General features: G+C 65.9%; 1 protein-coding gene across 14 annotated transcripts in view; it reads left to right on the forward strand.

Moving 5' to 3' along the window:
• The window catches only part of CCDC57 (coiled-coil domain containing 57), a 78,953-nt gene that overhangs the window by 24,397 nt on the left and 36,636 nt on the right, over window positions 1–17,920 (forward strand). For all 14 annotated transcript variants that reach the window (XR_016224386.1, XR_016224387.1, XM_070060095.2 and 11 more), the window contains 9 exons: window positions 1,385–1,585; window positions 4,096–4,254; window positions 6,039–6,201; window positions 6,561–6,695; window positions 9,552–9,768; window positions 10,595–10,747; window positions 10,991–11,094; window positions 11,846–12,046; window positions 15,048–15,198. Coding sequence is in view for 12 of the 14 variants with exons in the window: in XM_070060095.2 (XP_069916196.2) it covers window positions 1,385–1,585; window positions 4,096–4,254; window positions 6,039–6,201; window positions 6,561–6,695; window positions 9,552–9,768; window positions 10,595–10,747; window positions 10,991–11,094; window positions 11,846–12,046; window positions 15,048–15,198 (1,484 nt within the window). In the remaining 2 variants the exon portion in view is untranslated. The remainder of the gene's footprint in view (window positions 1–1,384; window positions 1,586–4,095; window positions 4,255–6,038; window positions 6,202–6,560; window positions 6,696–9,551; window positions 9,769–10,594; window positions 10,748–10,990; window positions 11,095–11,845; window positions 12,047–15,047; window positions 15,199–17,920) is intronic.

Consider the following 17,920-nt stretch of genomic DNA (forward strand, 5'->3'; position numbering starts at 1 on the left):
GGAGTCGGCCTGAGTCTCAGCACCCTCCCCAGCGCCTGCCTCACCAAGGGCTGGGCCAGCCCCGCGGTGAGCCACGCCGCCTCTCAGCTCGCTCCTGTGTCCTGTGTCGGCAGAGCCTGCCTTCCACGTGGGTCGCTGAGGGCAACCCAAAGAGAGGCGGCTGACAGTGCCGGCTGCAGGGGCCTGGACGGGCGCCAGGATCCAGGGCAGCCGGTGTCCGCTGCCCTGCTCTGTGGCTGCCCGGGGTCTCGGTGGTGGTGGTGGTGGTGGTGCCGGGATTCTACTCGTTGCCCTGCGTTCACTGTTTGCTCGGGGGCTGAGAGCACTGGCGGGTGTGCCAAGCGCCTGAAGTGGCTGTGTGCTGCCGGGTGCGTGCGTGCACACGTGTGTGTGTGTGTGTGTGTGTGTGTGTGAGTGAGCTCCCCGGGGAGGAGCGGCCGGAGCTGCCCTGAGAAGCAGCCATCTGGTCGGGACGAACACAGCAGATGTGGTGCTGTTAGCAGCGGGGGGGGTGGGTCTTGCCTTTGCGCAAGAAGGAGTTCAGATGCGAGACAGAGAATAGTGGTAAGCAAGTGAGCAAGGTTTGTGGGGTAGGGCATCCGCCAGAATGGGTGGGATAGAATCCGAGACACAGACACCAGTCACTCAGCCTGGGAGAGCGAGGTTGCTCCGTCCCATGGAGAGAACGCCCCTGGCAGGCCAGGCGGGGGCTCAGCAGAGAGCGGTCTGCACTCCCACTAGGGCTTAGAAGGGAAGGGGGTCCGGTTCTTCTGCCTTTCTCCCTCCCCTCCTCCTCCAGGACAAAGGCTTTGCTGAGTGTGAGTTAGGAAAAATGCCTCCCAAGGTTCCAGCACTCGGTGCAAACAGACTGCGGAGCCCCCTGGCCGGGCAGCGGGGCCTCCCCTAGGGCGCCTGCCTTGGAGGAGGGGTGTCATGGTGTAGTGCTCCGTGTCACCAGGCCAGGTGGCCCTGTGGTGCTGGGGGAGGATTCTCCCGGGAGCTTTCCTTGGGGGAGGGCTGGGCAGTCTGGGCAGGGCTTGCTCCCCTGCTGTCTCCTGGGCCCCTCTCACCTCCTGCCTGGCAGCGGGAGGAAGCCCAGGAGCACCGCGAGGGCCTGTCCTGGGCCCCTCTCACCTCCTGCCTGGCAGCGGGAGGAAGCCCAGGAGCACCGCGAGGGCCTGTCCTGGGCCCCTCTCACCTCCTGCCTGGCAGCGGGAGGAAGCCCAGGAGCACCGCGAGGGCCTGTCCTGGGCCCCTCTCACCTCCTGCCTGGCAGCGGGAGGAAGCCCAGGAGCACCGCGAGGGCCTGTCCTGGGCCCCTCTCACCTCCTGCCTGGCAGCGGGAGGAAGCCCAGGAGCACCGCGAGGGCCTGCTCTGTTTCAGGCGTGAGGAGCTCGACCGGCTGGCCAGGGAGAGGGACGCGGTGCTGGGAGCGGTGAAGGGCGCCCACGGGGAGCAGCTGCGTGGCCTGGAGGCCAGGATGCGGGAGCTGCAGGCCCACTGCGAGAACCTGGAGGTGCAGCTGCGCAGGGCCGAGTGGGCGCAGGCGGACGCCGCGCGGGAGAGGGACGCCGCGATCGACAGGTGAGCAGCGCCACCGTCCCGTCTCCAGGGAGGGTCATGCGCCTCTGGCCGTTGTTCTTGACCATTCCCTTTCTGAGGTTGTGTGTGCGTGTGTGGTAGGACACGCAGCGTGAGACGGCCCAGCTTAGCCGTGTGTGTGCGTGTGCGTGTGTGGTAGGACACGCAGCGTGAGACGGCCCGGCTTAGCCGTGTGTGTGTATGTGTGTGTGTGTGTGTGTGTGGTAGGACACACAGCATGAGACTGCCCAGCTTAGTCGTGTGTGTGCGTGTGCATGTCTGTGGTAGGACACACAGCATGAGACGGCCCAGCTTAGCTGTGTGTGTGCGTGTGCGTGTGCGTGTGTGTGGTAGGACACGCAGCATGAGACTGCCCAGCTTAGTCGTGTGTGTGCGTGTGCGTGTCTGTGGTAGGACACACAGCATGAGACGGCCCAGCTTAGCTGTGTGTGTGCGTGTGCGTGTGTGTGGTAGGACACACGCAGCATGAGATGGCCCGGCTTAGTCATGTGTGTGCGTGTGCGTGTGTGGTAGGACACACACAGCATGAGACTGCCCGGCTTAGCCACTGTGTGTGTGTATGTGTGCATGTGCGTGTGTGTCTGTGGTAGCACATGCAGCGTGACACTGCCCAACTTAGCCGTGTGTGTGCGTGTGTGGTAGGACACACATGTAGCATGAGACTGCCCAGCTTAGCCGCCACCATCGCACAGCCCGGTGGCGTCAGGGCCTGCCCCTTGTTGTGCAGCCGTCCCTACCAGCTGCCTCCCAAGAGAAAGCCTGCCCCCGCCCCCAGGACCCCCAGGCCGCCCCGGCCACTCTGCGCAGTGAACGGCACTACTGTCCACTCCTCTAGTGCGTGGGAAGCCAGGAGGCCTCCTTGCCCGCTGGCGTGGTTCACGCAGTGGATCTGCAGGCTTCGTGGGTGCTGGAGCGGTGTCAGGATTCCCTTCCTTTAAGCACGCGTGTAGCATGCACATAACATACACTTCGCCGTCTTCACCTCTCCCAGCGCCGAGTGAGGGTCCACTGTGTGGACAGACCGGGTGTGGGCGTGGGTGGGCTGCTGCCACCTTCTGGCTGCTGTGAGCAGTGCAGCTGGGAGGGGACGCCTGCTGCAGCTCTGGGCGTCTGCGTCACTCAGCGCCGCTCCGTGTCGGCCCCCCCGCAGCACCCAGGGCTCCCAGCTTCTCCGGGATGAGCATCGTTTTAGACCCGATTTGCTTTCCTGCGTTTAAGCTGGGCGTGGTGCGTGGACGGCAGCCGTGTGGAGCCCACGCGCCCGCTCCCGGGGGCCCGGCCTGAGCCGTGTGCGGCCCTGGACGAGCGCTGAGCAGCCGGCCTCTTCCCTGCGTGTGGGGCTCTTTCTGGCTCTTTTCCTGGAAGGTCTCTGGGGAGTTCTGTTGCGGCTGAGAGGGGTGCTTTCCTCGGCGGGATCACTTAGGCCCAAGCACTCAGCCCCGCGGTCAGCCAGGGCCCGGGGGCTCCGCCGCCGCTCGGCCGCCAGGCCCAGCCTCCCCTGCAAGGCACCGACTGGTGCTTCTGCGCGTGCCTTCTGGTCTGCCGCTCAGCGAGCAGCGGGTGGGTAGGAGGAGAAGCTGCTGGGGCCCGGGCTTGCGTCTGGGGGCTCCCGAGTGGCAGTGAGCTTGCACGGCAGCCTGCAGGGACGCTGCAGCTTGGTGCCGGCTCGGAGCGCGGAGCCGCAGGCGACCGAGGAGCGCTGTGGGACGGCTCCCCTTCTGGAGGCTGTCCGTGCCTTCACACCGCTGCTCCGAGCCCCAGGGTGCAGCTGGGCGACAGGTGGAGCTCGCGCTCCGTGCCCAGGCTGGGCATGGGGCTGGGAGGGGGAGGCGCGTGCCGAGAGGGCCGTGCTTGGAGTGCCAGGCCGTCGGTGAGCCTGACTTCAGTGCCCGGGCACGGCACAGAGGGAGCCAGTGTGCACGCCCGCGTCCAGCCGAGTGGTGGGAATGCCTTTGTCCGTCTCCTAAGCAGCTTGTCAAAGATGCGGACACACACAGAGGCTCCTCTTCGTCCCGAAACACACCCGCCGTGGAAAGCCCATGGCGCCTCCCGGCCTCTGTGTTGGGCGCTCGTCAGCCAGGACAGCCTGGTGACCGGGAGCTTGCCCAGGCGCTCAGTCTGTCAGAGCCAGCCCGCTCGGGGTGACGGGCCGGCGCGGTCGTGCGCGGTTACCGCCGGGCGGTGGGTAATGTCCCGGTGTCCGTGTTTAGTGATTCTGCAGGAAGCATGTCGCTGTTCAGGTTATCTCATGGGTTCTGCAAGACCTCATTGTATCTTCAAGAAACACGTGAAAACACGTGTGACTGTCGTGCCGCGTGCGAAGCTGTGCCAGGCGTGGTGGGAGGCGCTGAGCTGGGCCTGGCGCAGCCCTGGAGGGGCCCTCTTCTCGGGCAGACCCGCTTCCTTCGTCCGAGCAGGGGTGTCAGCGCTGCCTGGCGAGGGAGAAGGTGGGCGCCACACCCACGTGCATGGCGCCTCCCTTCCGTGCTTAGGCTGCGCGAGGACTCCGCGGCTCTCAAGTCTGCCTGGGACGCCCAGGTTGCCCAGCTGTCCAAGGACGTGGTCTCCAAAGACCTGCAGGTGCAGGCGCTGCGGGAGGAGGACCTGAGACTGAAGGCCCAGCTGGCGAAGGCCCAGCAGGACACTGAGAGGTGAGCGTCCCCAGGGCGGGCTTCTCTCCCTGGCGCTGAGCAGCTCACGTCCCTGAACCAAGGAGGACACACGAGTGGGTGTCGGCTGTGAGGAGGCGGTGACGGGAGTTAGCGACGTGCTCAAGCTGCAATCTGTTTGTGTTTTAAAAAGCATTATTTATTTATTTGAAAGAGAGAGACAGGAGAGAGAGGGAAAGACAGACCTCCCATCCGCTGGTTCGCTTCCCAAATGGCTGCCAACAAGCAGAGCTGGGCCAGGCCGAAGCCAGGAGCCAGGAGCTTCTTCTGGGTCTCCCGTACAGGTGCAGGGCCCAGGCACTTGAACCATCTTCCGCTGCCTTCCCGGGCCATTAGCAGAGAGCTGGATCAGAAGAGGAGCAGCCAGGACTTGAACCGGCACCCATGTGGGATGCTGGCATCTCAGGCAGTGGCTTTACCCGCTACGCCACGGTGCTGGCCCTGTTTTTACTGAAGTTCTCAATTACTTTTATGTTTCCAGCTCATGGATACCTAATACTTCCTTTTATCCATTTGCTGTGGCTTCAGTTAGTTGTTTGGTGGGAGCCCAGGTGGCGACCGTGGGCCCCTGCGGTCTCCCGCTGTCAGCAGTCGGTACCGGGGTTCCGAGCGGCACAGCCTGGCTGAGCCCAGACTCGGGTCTCGTTCAGTCCAGGGTTTTCTGACGTGCTTCGCGATTCCGTCTCTGACTGATGGCTTGTTTACATCTCCGTTACTTAATGTCCCATTGCTTTGAGGTTTCTGATTTAATTCTGTCGGCAGAGAGTCCCTTATCCGTCCCCGCGCCTTCCATCGTGTTCGGCCTCAAAGCTCCAGTGGGCTTGAGAGCACGACCTCCGCTGACCCTGGGCTCAGGGCCGGCGCTGAGGCGCAGGGGGTAGAGCCGCCGCCTGCAGGGCCGGCATCCCACGTGGACGCCGGTTCAAGTCCCGGCTGCTCCACTTCCGATCCAGCTCCCTGCTGGTGTGCATGGGAAAGCAGTGGAGGATGGCCCAAGTCCTTGGGGCCCTGCACCCACATGGGAGACCCGGAAGAAGCTCCTGGCTCCTGGTTTCGGATCAGCTCAGCTCCAGCCGTTGCAGCCATCCAGGGAGTGAACCAGCAGATGGAAGCCCTCTCTGTCTGTCTCTACTTTCTCTGTAACTCTTTCAAGTAAATAAAATAAATCTTTTTTTTTTGAAGGTCCCTCAGGCTGCGGGCGGGTGGTGACGGCCTTGTCTTCTGTGTCCTCGCTGGTCTCTCGGTTACGGAGAAACCAGGGTTGAGCTCCAGCTGCCGCCATGGGCTTCACTGCCTCCCGGTCCTCACGATTTGACTGGCGTGTGGCTGCGCTTTGCACCAAGTGCAGATGCACGCAGGGCCAGGAGGGCATCCTGACTGACCCTGCAGGGCCCGTTGCTGGCAGACTGTGTGTGACTGACGCCTGCAGGGCGGGGGGGGCGGGGCCTCCCCTGAGGCACGTGGGGCGCGTGCTCAGAGCTCCAGCCAGCGGGGCAGCCCTGCGGCTCCTCGGGATTCACACGATGACATCCTCCCTCTCTTCCGCTCGTGCCGCCCCCTCCTCCACACAAGGCACTCCTCCGTGCCGTGGCTCCTCCGTGCCGTGGCTCCTCCGTGCCGTGGCTCCTCCGTGCCCTGGCACAGGGCCCCGAGTGCCGGCCCGGGAGCGTGTCACACACAAGCGTGGCTGCACTGCCCCCCGACCTCTGCCCTTCGCGCGGGGGGACCGGAAGCGCTCCTGGTGAGTGGATTGAGCGTGTCTGCAGGTACAAGCAGCAGCTGTCCCTGGCGGTGGCGAGGGAGCAGAGCCTGGAGCGTGACCAGGTGCAGCTGGGCCTGGACTGGCAGCGCCGCTGTGAGGCCGTCGAGCGGGACCAGATCCAGAGATCGGAGGCTTTGATCGAGGGCCTGACCACGGCAAGAGCTCAGGTGTGTGCGGGCAGCGCCCGTGGCGGGGCCTGCTCGGCTCTGCCCGAGGAGGGGCCCATCCCGCGGCAGGACAGCTGGGACCCCCCAGCATGTTCTTTAAGCGTGAAGCGCTGGACTCCTGAGAAGCTGGGTTTGCGGCGGGGAACATTTCAGCAGGAACGCTTGGCCTGCGCCCAGGGCTGCGGTGGCCCGCAGCGCCGCCTGGTGGTCCTGGGAAGCAGGGGCTGGGTGTGCAGGAGAGCCCCGCGTCGCACAGGCTCTCACCCCGCCTGCGATGTGAGGGAGGGGACTGGCCTCTCTTTCCTCGAGGCCAGGACAGCCACGTGGCCCACGAGGGCCTGAGCCCCAGTGTTTCCCAGGCGGCCGCCAAGCTCCAGGAGACAGAGCGGGTGCTGCGCGAGCGGGAGGCGGTGCTGCGAGCTGTGGTCCTGGAGCGGGACCAGGCCCTGGAGGCGCTGAGGACACACGGGCTCCCTCCGGGACAGGAGGCACAGGTGAGCGCGGTGCCTCCCCCGCCGCCCTCCTGCCCTCCTCCCTCCCGCTGACCCTGGGGACAGCGCCCACTCCCCAGCTCCTGCGGCATTTCTGGGATAGTGCCCCGGAGCAGGCCAGAGCTGGAGCTGGGCCTTGCAGTCCTGGTCCTGGTTCTGTCTTTAAAGATCTAGTTACCTGTTTAAAGGGGAGAGTGACAGAGAGAGATAGATCTTCCACATTGGTTCACTCCCCAAATGGCCTCAATGGCCGGGGCTGGTCCGGGCCAAAGCCAGGAGCCTGGAGCTCCATCCTGGTCTCCCGTGTGGGTGGCAGGGGCCAAGTGCATGGGTCATCGCTGCTGCTTGCCCAGGCCATTAGCAGGGAGCCAGATGGGACTCGACTCAGCTCTGACCTGGGATGCTGGCACTGTAGCGGCGGATTAGCCGCTGCACACGGTGCTGCCGGCTGCCCCTCGGAGCGTCTGGCAGCACCGACAGGAGAGTCAGCCTCGAGCTCTCGCCGCGCACACCCACGCCCCGGCTGCCTCTCTGAAGGCGCAGTGGTCGCTGTGCCGCGTGCTTGTCTCAGAGCGCCGCCAGCTGTCCCGTGCCGGTGACGCCGTTGGGGGCCTCGTTCTGAGTGTCGCTGGGGCCAGTTGTGAATCATGGCCTCCTGCCTGGTGCAGGGTCCCTTGGACCTTGACATCGTGGGCTCATTTCAGGTGGCACGCGGCCGGGTCGAGCGCCCCACGGGCGGAGGGGGCGGAAGCACGGGGCTCGGAGAGGCGGAGTGGGAGGACTGACGGCAGTGTTGTTCTGGGCTGCGCGTGGCTCAGATTTTTTTTCCTGCTTTTTTTTTTTTAAGATTTATTTACTTACTTGAAAAAGTTACAAAGGGGCAGGGGTACAGAGACCTTCCATCCACTGGTTCACTCCCCAGAGGGATGAAGGGTGAGGGCGGGCCAGGCCAAAGCCAGGAGCCAGAGCTTCATCCAGGTCTCCATGTGGGCGCAGAGGCCAAGCACTTGGGCCGTCTTCCCCTGCTTTCCAACACACTTTAGCAGGGAGCTGGATCGGAAGAGGACGAGAACCGGCGTCCATGTGGGATGCCGCACTGCAGGCGTCGGCTTCACCCACTACACCACAGCCCTGGTGCCCCCTGCTGGTGTGTAAGGGGTGTTGCACAGCTTCCGTGCGCAGGATGGGAGCGTTTCTGCCGGCCCCACCTCCCTGGCGGCCGAGGCCTCACTCCTCTGCCTGCGGCTCACCTCACCGTGGAGGACCAGAAGCAGAACCCCCAGCAGTGCAGGGCGCCTGGGACAGACGCCTGCCAGCGCCGGGAGGACTCGCGGCTTGTGCGCCTTCCCTGTGCGTGCACTCTGCGGAGACGCGCACGGAACCCAGGAGCTCTGGGCCTGCTCTTGAGAACGTCAGGCCAGGATCCCCGGGGCTGCAGGACGGAGCGTCCAGCTGGGGGGCCTGCGGTCAGCCAGGGCCGGGTGTCTCAGGATGAACCAGCCGCACAGCGTGGAGCTGGGGGAGGGGCTTCGGGCGGACCCCGCCCTGCGCTGGCAGGCGCTTTGTGCACACACCTGGCCGGGCCGGGGGAGCTGTCCCCTGTCCCATCTCAGGTGTCCCAGTTCTGCCGTCATTGTTGTCCGGTTTCTTGCTGTTCACAGCCGGAGGGAGACATTCTGGTGGGAACTCCCTCCTGCCAGGGCAGTGGGTGGAGGACGTTGTCGCCGATGGCCAGCGTCTGGGCTGGCAGGGCCGCCAGGCTGCCGTGGCCTCGCGTCTGCCTCTGTGCACGCTGGGGCCCCTCCTTTCCTGCTTGCTGTTCAACAGACTTTCCCTTCGGGGTCCGCATGTGGCGTAGCAGGTGTAGCAGGGCCGGCATCCCAGGTGGGTTCCAGTCCCGGCTGCTCCACTCCGGTCCAGCTCCCTGCTGTGGCCTGGGAGCACAGTGGAGGGCGGCCCAAGTGCTCGGGCCCTGCTCCCACGTGGGAGACCTCGAAGGAGTTCAGGCTCCTGGCCTTGCTCAGCTCAGCCCTGGTCGTTGTGGCCATTTGAGTGAACCAGTAGATGGGAGATCTCTCCCTGTCTTTCTCTCTCTCTCTCTCTCTATCTCTATCTCTATCTCTATCTCTCTCTCTCTCTGACTTTCAAGTAAATAAGTAAATCTTAAAATGAAAGGAACGCTCTCCCCTTGGTCACGGCCTTTCAGCACCTGCTCTGGGTGCCCTGTGCCGAGGCCTCCGGGTGCCCTGTGCCGAGGCCTCTGGGTGCCCTGTGCCGAGGCCTCTGTGTTTCTCCTGTGCAGAAGCCAAGCCCCTTGGGCCTGGGGGTTCTGGGTCTCATCGCACGGAGACACTTGCGGCCCCTGCTTGTCCTGGGCTCTGCTTCCCCGTGCCCCAGACTCCCCTGGGGCTGTGCAGGCCTCATTTCTGGCCTCTCCTCTCCACTTCTCCTGAACGCTGTGTGTGCAGCTCTCCCATCGGCTCGGAAGCCCGTCCCGGCCAGGGGAGCTTTGACGGTGCTGAAGCACGCCTGGCATACAGGGCGCCCTCGGCCTGTTCACCGTGTGGCCCCCTGGCGCCAGCCGCCGCGCAGCCTGCTCCAGCCCTCCAGCTCTGTCGCCTTAAACACAGCTCCTCCCTTCCGCTGACACCTGTCGTCTGCTCTATCTGAACGTGGCTCCCCCAGGGATGAGGGCTTCTCAGGTTACCCAGGAAGGTGGTTGTCTCCACGGGCAGACGGGCGGGGTGGGTAGGGAGGCCCCGAGAGCACAGAGCCGGAGCCGGCCTGGACCGGCCTGGGGGCCTCGTGTCTTCTCTGTAGCCGCGGCCGAGTCCCGGTTTTTCTCTGGGTATCTGGCAGGTGCTTTCCAGGCCGCTTGAAGAAGGAGTGAGCGGAGGCCTCGTGTCCAGTGAGATCCAGCGGCTGCAGGAGCAGAATGCGAGCTTGCGCAACGCCGTCGCCCAGATGCGGGCGGAGATGGAAGCCCTGGGCCACCAGGTTCTCCCCTCGGCGCAGCTGGGAGCCACCTCAGAGACCGAGCAGCCCGATCCCGAGGCAGGAGAGGCAGCCACTCCCGGTGAGGGCAGGCAGCATCTGTGCGCTGGGCCCGGGCGGGCGCACACCCCCTTTGATAAACGCTGCAGAGAGCGGCAGCTGCTGTCCTCCCGTGAGGAGTCTCAGCTCTGCACTCCAGAAGCCTGCTTGCTGGGAGGGAAGGGAAAGTGCGGAGGGGCACTGGCACCCTGACGCCGGTCTCCCGCTGGGCTGGCCCGAGCGTCTGGTCTCGGGCGAGGACCCCAGGCCCTGCCTCAAGGGGACCAGGGGCGCCCCAAGCGGCTGCCACAGTGGGCACCAGGTACAGGGACCCTCACAGCCGCGCCACGAGCGAGGGTGAGGGGAGCCCTGGGGCTGGCACTGGACGTGGGACAGCTGCTGGGGGAGAGGACGGGGCCCGTGAAGGGAGACACGAGGGTTGGAACAGGCTCTGTCTTGGTGCGCACAGGCGCGGTGTTGGGTGGGCGTGTCTTGTCCACGGGAACGGGCTCTGTCTTGGTGCACACAGGCGCAGTGTTGGGTGGGCACTGTCTTGGTGCGCGCAGGCGCAGTGTTGGGTGGGCTCTGTCTTGGTGCGCGCAGGCGCAGTGTTGGGTGGGCTCTGTCTTGGTGCGTACAGGCGCAGCGTTGGGTGGGCTCTGTCTTGGTGCGCGCAGGCGCAGTGTTGGGTGGGCTCTGTCTTGGTGCGCGCAGGCGCAGTGTTGGGTGGGCACTGTCTTGGTGCGCGCAGGCGCAGTGTTGGGTGGGCTCTGTCTTGGTGCGTACAGGCGCAGCGTTGGGTGGGCTCTGTCTTGGTGCGCGCAGGCGCAGTGTTGGGTGGGCGTTTCTTGCCCACTGGCTTTCGGCAGGTTACGTTCTGGCCCTTGAAGCGGAAGTTCAAGACCTGAAGCACAGACTTCAGACCCTGGAAGGACAGCTGGAGGGTGTGCTGGAGCCCTCGAAGGTGCCCGCGTCTGACAGCGACACTCAGCCCCTCGTCCACACCCCGGCGGAGGCCCCCGGTGCGTCCCAGGAGCGCCGACGTACGGATGAGGGTCTCGTCAGGCGCCGCGCGGGGAGGTCCTGTGTTGGGGGCGTGATCGCACCTGTGCGCCTCAGAGACCCCAGCCGCTGCCCCCAGCGGAGCTCTCTCCCTGGGGTCGCTGGGCGGACACCGCCTGTGGGACCCTGCGGGGAGGCCAGGGAAGATGGCGGATCCCTCCCTCACAGTCGGGCTCTGAGCTGACGGAGTCCCTCCTCCGCAGGAGGCTGTGTCCACGCCGGCCCCGGGTGCGCTGGGCTGGCCCTCAGGAAGCTCGGAGACCGAGCACGTCTCTTGAATGTGCTGGTGACGCGGCTGAGACGGAAGGTGAGCCGCCTGCTGCCGCCCGGCGTGGGCCAGCAGGGGAGGACCCCTCCCTCTCTGTGAAGGCCATCTTCTGAAAGCCCTGACTATGGTGCGCAGCATGGGTGTTGTGTCGAGGAGGATAGCCCTCCTCCTGGTTCCCTCTTTAAACATTCCTATTTGTTATTGGAATGGCAGAGAGGGAGAGACAGAGAGGTCCCATCCTGACTGCGACAGCCGGGCCTGGGCCAAAGCTGGGAGCCCGGAGCTGGGAACTGCTGCCCCCCAGGCGCATTCGCAGGGAGCTGGACCAGAAGCAGGGCAGCTGGGCCTCACGCGAGCACTCTAACGTGGGACGCGGGCGTTGAGAGCGGCACCTGGCACCGCTGGCCTTTGACCTCCCTTTCTGGAGCTTTCTGCACCTCTGCCTCTTGTCTGCCCCACGTCGGCCACCTGTCTCTCGAGCCCTTCAGCCCCATTTCCCTCTCGCCCCTCCTCTTCCCTTCCACTCCCCTTCCCAGTTCTCCTCCCCTGGGGAGTGGACGGTGGATGAGAGATCACTCCCAGGAGGGGTCCCCCCAGGCGGAGGCCGAAGGCCGTCTGTGCCCCAGCTCCCAGCTCCGGGCAGCAGCAGCTCAGCACAGCTGGGCGAGGCCGGAGGCGCAGTGGCGGTGCTGACCGGGCACAGCTTTGCGGTGACCATGTCTGCCAGAGAGAGCTACCTGTGCCCAAGACCTGCAGGGCCCCAAGGGTGCCCTCTCCTGACTGCCTCCAGGTGCTGCCGAAATCCCTGAAGCTGGACACCGTCCAGGGTGAGCTTCCCCGAGAAGTGGACCAGGTGCACCTGGAGGTCCTGGAGCTGCGGAAGCAGGTGGCCGAGCTGGGGAGGTTCCTGGGGACAGCCCAGCAGGAAGCAGTGGGACCTTCAGGTGGGAAGCAGCCATGCACCTGCAGCCCCGGGGCCTTCCGGAGAGAGGTGGGTGTCCTGTGTGGGGAGGGCCGTCAGTGCCTGCTGCCACACCTGTCCGGGCTCCTGCTGTGGGAGCCGTTCGTGCCGGCCCTGAGGCCACATGGCCCGTCTGCGGTGCCCTGGGTGCCTGTGCTCAGGACACAGGTTGCCGTGAAGGTCAGGCCTGGAAGCCGACCCTCTCTGTCCTTGCTGTGTCCTGCTGCTCTGTGAGCTGTGACGTGTGGGTGACAAGGCACAGGTGCCACTCAGGTGAACACCACGTGGCATCCTGGATTCTGGTTGCCACAAGGAAGACCAGGCTGGGATCCGCGGCCTTCCCCTCGGGAAGTGCAGACTGAGGGTTTGCTTCCTCTCAGACAGGTTAGGGGAATGGACGTGGAGAGGGCTGGCTCCCAGGCCGCACCTGGCCAGCTCTCCCGCCCCCCACCCCTGCCTGGGCAAGGAAGGCGTATGCTTATGGCCGGTGACTGCGTGCTGCCCCCAGCACCCGTGCCCGGGGAGATCTGTGGGTGCAGGGCCACACCCCCACCAAGCTGTGCCTGGTCCTGGGGCCGCAGCGAGGCGTTGTAAGCTGTGGAGGGGACCTCGGCTTCCTGCGGGGCAGCGCTGTGGTCAGTCCCCGGCGAGTGCCGTCCAGACCCAGGACCCTCCAGCAACCCCGGCGTTCCTCCTGACCCGAGGGCTGTCCAGACTCACCCAGATGCTCCTCTTCTTCACCAGGATGCCGGGCGGCAGCCAGGGCCGCAGGGCACCCGGGACTGCGCGGCAGGTCCCCAGGTGGCGGCTCCTTGTCGTGAGGAAGCCCTTTAGAGAGTCGTCACAGTGAGGGTTTTTTAAAGAAAAGATTACAAGGACAGAGTGACACAGAGAGAAAAGGGGAGAGAGGGAGTTCTTCCAAGTGGCCACACGAGCAGTGCTGGGCCAGGGGCCCGGAGCTCCATGGGTCTCCCCCGTGACCGCAGGGAGTCCTGCACTGCTTTCCCAGGCGGTCAGCAGGTTGCTGGACCGGACGCAGAGCAGCCAGGACTCTAACTGGTGGTCACAGGGGATGCCAGCGTTGCAAGCAGGGGCTTTACCTGTGCCACACGCTGGCCCCAGAGTGAACGTTTACCAGGTGAGAGCTTATTGGGAACTGAACCCGGAAGTTTGTCCACACTCTTGGGTCAGGGTGTCCAGAGGCCTGGGCCTGGGCCGCTGGCCGGGGCCCGCCCGCTCCTGAGCGGTCATCAGTGACTTTGGGAGTGGTCGTTTGGCTCCGCGGTTAGGACGCCGGTGAAGACGCAGGTGTCCCTTGTCGGTCTCAGCTCCTGACGCTGGCGCAGACCCCGGAGGCAGCAGTGACGACTCAGTGGCTGGGTTCCTGCCGCCACGTGGAGGCCTGGGCTGGGTTCCCAGCGTCAGCCCTGGCCCAGGCGTCTGTTGCTCTCCGCATTTCTGCCTATCAAACAGAAAAACTAGGGAGAAGCAGGGATCGGGACGCGAGCTCTGGGGCGGGAGCCTGGCGGGGCCGTCTCGGGTGCGGGTCTGCTTCTGCGGAGTGAATCTGCCTGAACGCTCGCGCGGGGGGGGGGGGGGCTGGAGACTCTGCTCGCTCACAAACAAGTCCAGGGGTTCCGCAGAGGCCCCTGCCGCGCCTGGCCTCAGCCCCGGGGCTGTGCGGAGCCCTGGCTTCCCTTCTCAGCCAGGGCCTCCCACCTCTCCTCAGGCGCAGGCCCCACTCATCACCCCGTCCTTGCGCTCCCCAAGCAGGCACCAGGCCCACACGCAGGGGACACGAGGAGCCTCCTGGGAGACCCTGCACCGAGCCGTGGCTGAGGCCCCCAGGGCCACAGGACGTTCCGTGTGCAGGAGAGGTCAGCGGTCTGTCTTGGCTGCGGTAGAGCCACGACTGTCCCGTGGTGCCGTGATACCCCACAGCACACGCCTGGGGCACAGCGCAGTCACCCACGTGGCTCCTGCTGCCCAGGAACAGCAGTGCCCGGGGGACACAGGCACCTGCCAGCCTGGAAGGGACTCCAGGAAGTGGGACCAGGACAGGGTGTGCTGGGCCGTTCCCGTCACTCCGAGCTCGTGGGCCTGCACGTGGCCGTTAGGCCTGAGGAGCAGCTCGGCTGTGCACGTGGTGCCAGGGCCCGGGACTGCTGCTGCCCTGGCCCTGTTCTTGCTTCAAAGCTCTGCTTGTTACCGCATTTGCAGTGTGTAGTGTAGACCAGGCTGGGCTGGGCGGGTACAGCCTGGGGCTCCGTAGGACACAGATCCAGGTTTGGCACAGGCCTGGGCTGCCAAGGGGAGCCTAGCAGACTCTGGTGCCCTTCCCAGCCGCCTCCGCTTTGTCTCTGTGCCTTCTGCTGGACAGAGGAGAGCACCCTCAGCTGTGTGTCCAGCCAGCAGGTGGGGAGACGGAAAGGCAGGGCCCCCAAGCACCTGCCAGCATGGAAGATGGGAAGAAGCACCCGGCTGCACGGGCCCGAGGGTGAGGGCAGAGCCAGTGGCCACAGCAGGAGGCGGGAAGGAGTGGGCTGAGTTCCAGCACAGGCGTCCAGGCAGGGTGTAGCCCTCTGGGGCTGGAGGCCCTTGAGGTCAGTGCCGGGCCCACAGTGCTGGCTGGCGCCTGTCAGATCTGTCTTCACTGCAGACACAGACAGACAGATGCAGGGGTGCAGGAAGGAGGAGGAGGGCAAGGCCCGGGGCCCTCTGGCTGTGCAGGGGAGCAGCTGTGGAGCTGTGAGGTCTGAGGGCTGGAACCCCTTCTCATCCCATCTGTGCAGAAGGAGCAGCCCACGGATGCACCGTGGTTCTCCACACGGAGGGCCATCGCCCCGGCCTGCTCGCGGCAGTGCCCCGTCTGGAGGGGCAGCTGGGGAGGTTTGGTGGGCCAGGCCCTCCGCCGTCTTTCCCACAGGAGGGCTTGGTGGTGCCCAGGTCTCCTGGGGCTGCTCACTTACAGGGCCCCGCAGGTGGCCCCGTGAGGACTGCAGTCCAAGGAGAGTTCCCCACCTGTCCCCAGCCAGGGCCACAGACGCCACAGGCCTTGTCCGTGCACCGACTCCAGAAGAAACTAAAGGAAGCAGCCAGAAAAATCCTGAGCCTGCGCCTGGAGAAGGAGCAGCTCATTGAGATGGGGAACAGGCTCCGCGCTGAGCTAGGCCACCCCAAAGGTGAGTCCACACGTGTCGGCTTGGGGGAAGCTGGGCTTTGGGGTGTGCGCCCTGTGCTGAGAGGGGTGTGCGGGGACCTGCACGGAAGTGACTGCTCCAGCCTGCCCCTGGGGACCGGGAGCAGCTGTGCCGAGGCCACAGGTGCAGAGGGAGGACTGCCAGGGAAGGCAGAGGCTGCCGGCCGGCTCCACCTGGCCAGAGCCTGCGAGGGGCGCGCAGGGAGGCGGGAGGACACGGAGGCCGTGCTCTGTGGGCTGAAGTCCAGGCTGCTGGCAAGCAGAGCTGCACCTCCCCGAGGCCAGCTCCCGACCCCTCCCTGCAGCTCCTGGACGAAGAGTGCGTGGTTCAGCGGCGTCCCGTCGCAGCCTGCGGGAGCAGCAGAGGCTGCTGTGCTCCTGAGCCGGCTTAGGCTGTGGGCCTCCTCCAGGCAAAGGCCGTGGTGTGTCCTGAGTGGGGCCCAGGACAGGGCTGTCGGGCAGGCTGCCTGAGAAAGGCGGGTAGCACTTGAGTCCCAGGTGCTTAGAGGAGATGCGCAGGCGCTGGGCGTGCACGCCAGGCCGCTCAGCAGCACCCGGAGCCCCGGCCACAGGCCCTGGGGACCTGCAGCGGGTGACTGGCTCCGGCAGCTCTCGCTCTCTGGGCGGGTGCCCTGCCGGTGTCCAGGGACATCGGAGTCGGGCGCCACTCAGGCTGGGTCTGTACGGAGGGCCCTGCGTCTCTCCTGCAGCCCCAAAGCCACGGCGAGGTTTCCTTTTCTGGGGGTGGCGTGGCTCCAGAGTCTGGGCTGTGGGTGCAGGGGCAGACGGCAGCAGTCAGCTCCCGGTCTCGGCCCAGCCTTGCGGCACCAGCGCTAGGCGGCGTCGCTCGCGCCCGCCCCCTCCAGTCCTGCAGTCGAGGGGCAGGTCGGCCTCCTCTGCTCCTCAGGCACCTGTGGACCAAACGCTTTGCTGCTTCTCCGAGCCACACTACCTGCGCGTGAGCGCCTCCCTCCCCAGCACCGCACGGCACCGCACGGCACCGCACGGCACGGCCTCAGCCACGCAGTGAGCGGCCGTGTGTCCTGCTCATTCCATGGCATTCTGTCCCCTTCCGCGCCAGCCAGCGGCCCCCCCCCCCCACCTTCTGCTCCTTGACCTGGTCCTGCAGAGCTTCCCTGGCTGGCCCAGGCCTCCCGTGCCTGGAACTCAGCTTGTCCTCACCATGCTTCCTGTAGCTGGCCTGGCCTACGGCCAAGCATTCCACCCACCCCCCATCCACCTCCCCACCCCCCACCCACCTCCCCACCCCCACCCACCTCCCCACCCCCCATGCATCCACCTCCCCACCCCCCATCCATCCACCTCCCCACCCCCCACCTCCCCACCCCCATCCATCCACCTCCCCACCCCCCACCTCCCCACCCCCCATCCATCCACCTCCCCACCCCCATCCACCTCCCCACCCCCCACCCACCTCCCCACCCCCCATACATCCACCTCCCCACTCCCCATCCATCCACCTCCCCACCCCCCATCCATCCACCTCCCCACCCCCCATCCACCTCCCCACCCCCCACCCACCTCCCCACCCCCCATACATCCACCTCCCCACCCCCCACCCACCTCCCCACCCCCAAGGGGGCTCTGTGCCGTGTTGGGAACCTCCAGGTGCAGAACCGGGAGGGATGGGCCACGGGGGCTCTGTGCCGTGTTGGGAAGCTCAGGGGTGGCAGGAGATGGCGAGCAGTGTGTGTGCAGCCCACAGGGACGGCGGCGTGGCTGCTCTGCTGGCCGTCCCCTGACCTCACCTTCGACTCCGCAGTGCTGTACGTGCAAGGGCACTGGGCAGGGCGTTGCAGTGGTGAGAAGGTGACCAGGACTGGTCTAAGTGGAAGTGGTCCACCCTCAGGGCATCGGAAGCCGGGTCCCGTGCTGTTGCTCAGCCCTCAGGGCATCGGAAGCTGGGGGCCGTGGCTGCCGTCCACACCGGCACTGCCAGGCCGCGGGGCCGTGTGCCCTGGGAGCCGTGACCTCTGTGGGCTGAGCTGTTTGTCGAGGCCATGGGGTTGATGTGGCAGCTGCAGGTGACTGACGCCTGTTCCTGACGCCTGCTGTTCCCAGGCGCCTTCCTCACAGCTGCCCAGGCCGTGGGCCCCTGCGTGGTGCTGCCTGATGCCTGCAGATGTGTGCGAGTGTGTGCCAGTGTGCATATACACCAGCTGTGCATGTGGTATGCTAGCATGCTTGTGTGTGCATGCCAGTGTGTGCCAGTGTGATGTGTGTGTGTGTGTGCACATGGGGTGAGGCTGTGTTTGGTGTGTGTGCAGGCCTGAGGGGAGCCTGCCAGCTGTGTGGCAATGGGAAGGAGAGAGGACTTGGGCTGTGCCCTTTGTCCCTCTGGGGCAGAGGGGGGACAGGTCCCTGCGGCCGCAGTCCTTGTGTGCCGGGTGACCAGCTGTGGTAAAACCTCTGACCCACGGTCGCCACTTGAAATGTGAGGGCCGTCGCGCAGGGGCTGGGCCTCCCCGGCTTCATCTGTGGGCGTTCCTGGGCCTCTCTGGCCACTGCTGCGCCTCACTTGCACCTACCCGGGGCTGGTCCCCCGTCTGCCTGAGCGGGGCCCCTGCAGTGGGATGCAGGCTGACCTCCACGTCCTGCGCCTTGGACGAGCGCCGTCTTCCTCAGGGTGAACGCGTGGAGGGGGGTGGGAGGAGGCCGGGCGCCACTCGGACCACACCTGTCCC

Source organism: Oryctolagus cuniculus, chromosome 17 (genome assembly GCF_051225735.1).
Source record: "Oryctolagus cuniculus isolate XC-2025 breed Fujian yellow rabbit chromosome 17, ASM5122573v1, whole genome shotgun sequence".
NCBI classification, from domain to species: Eukaryota; Metazoa; Chordata; class Mammalia; order Lagomorpha; family Leporidae; genus Oryctolagus; species Oryctolagus cuniculus.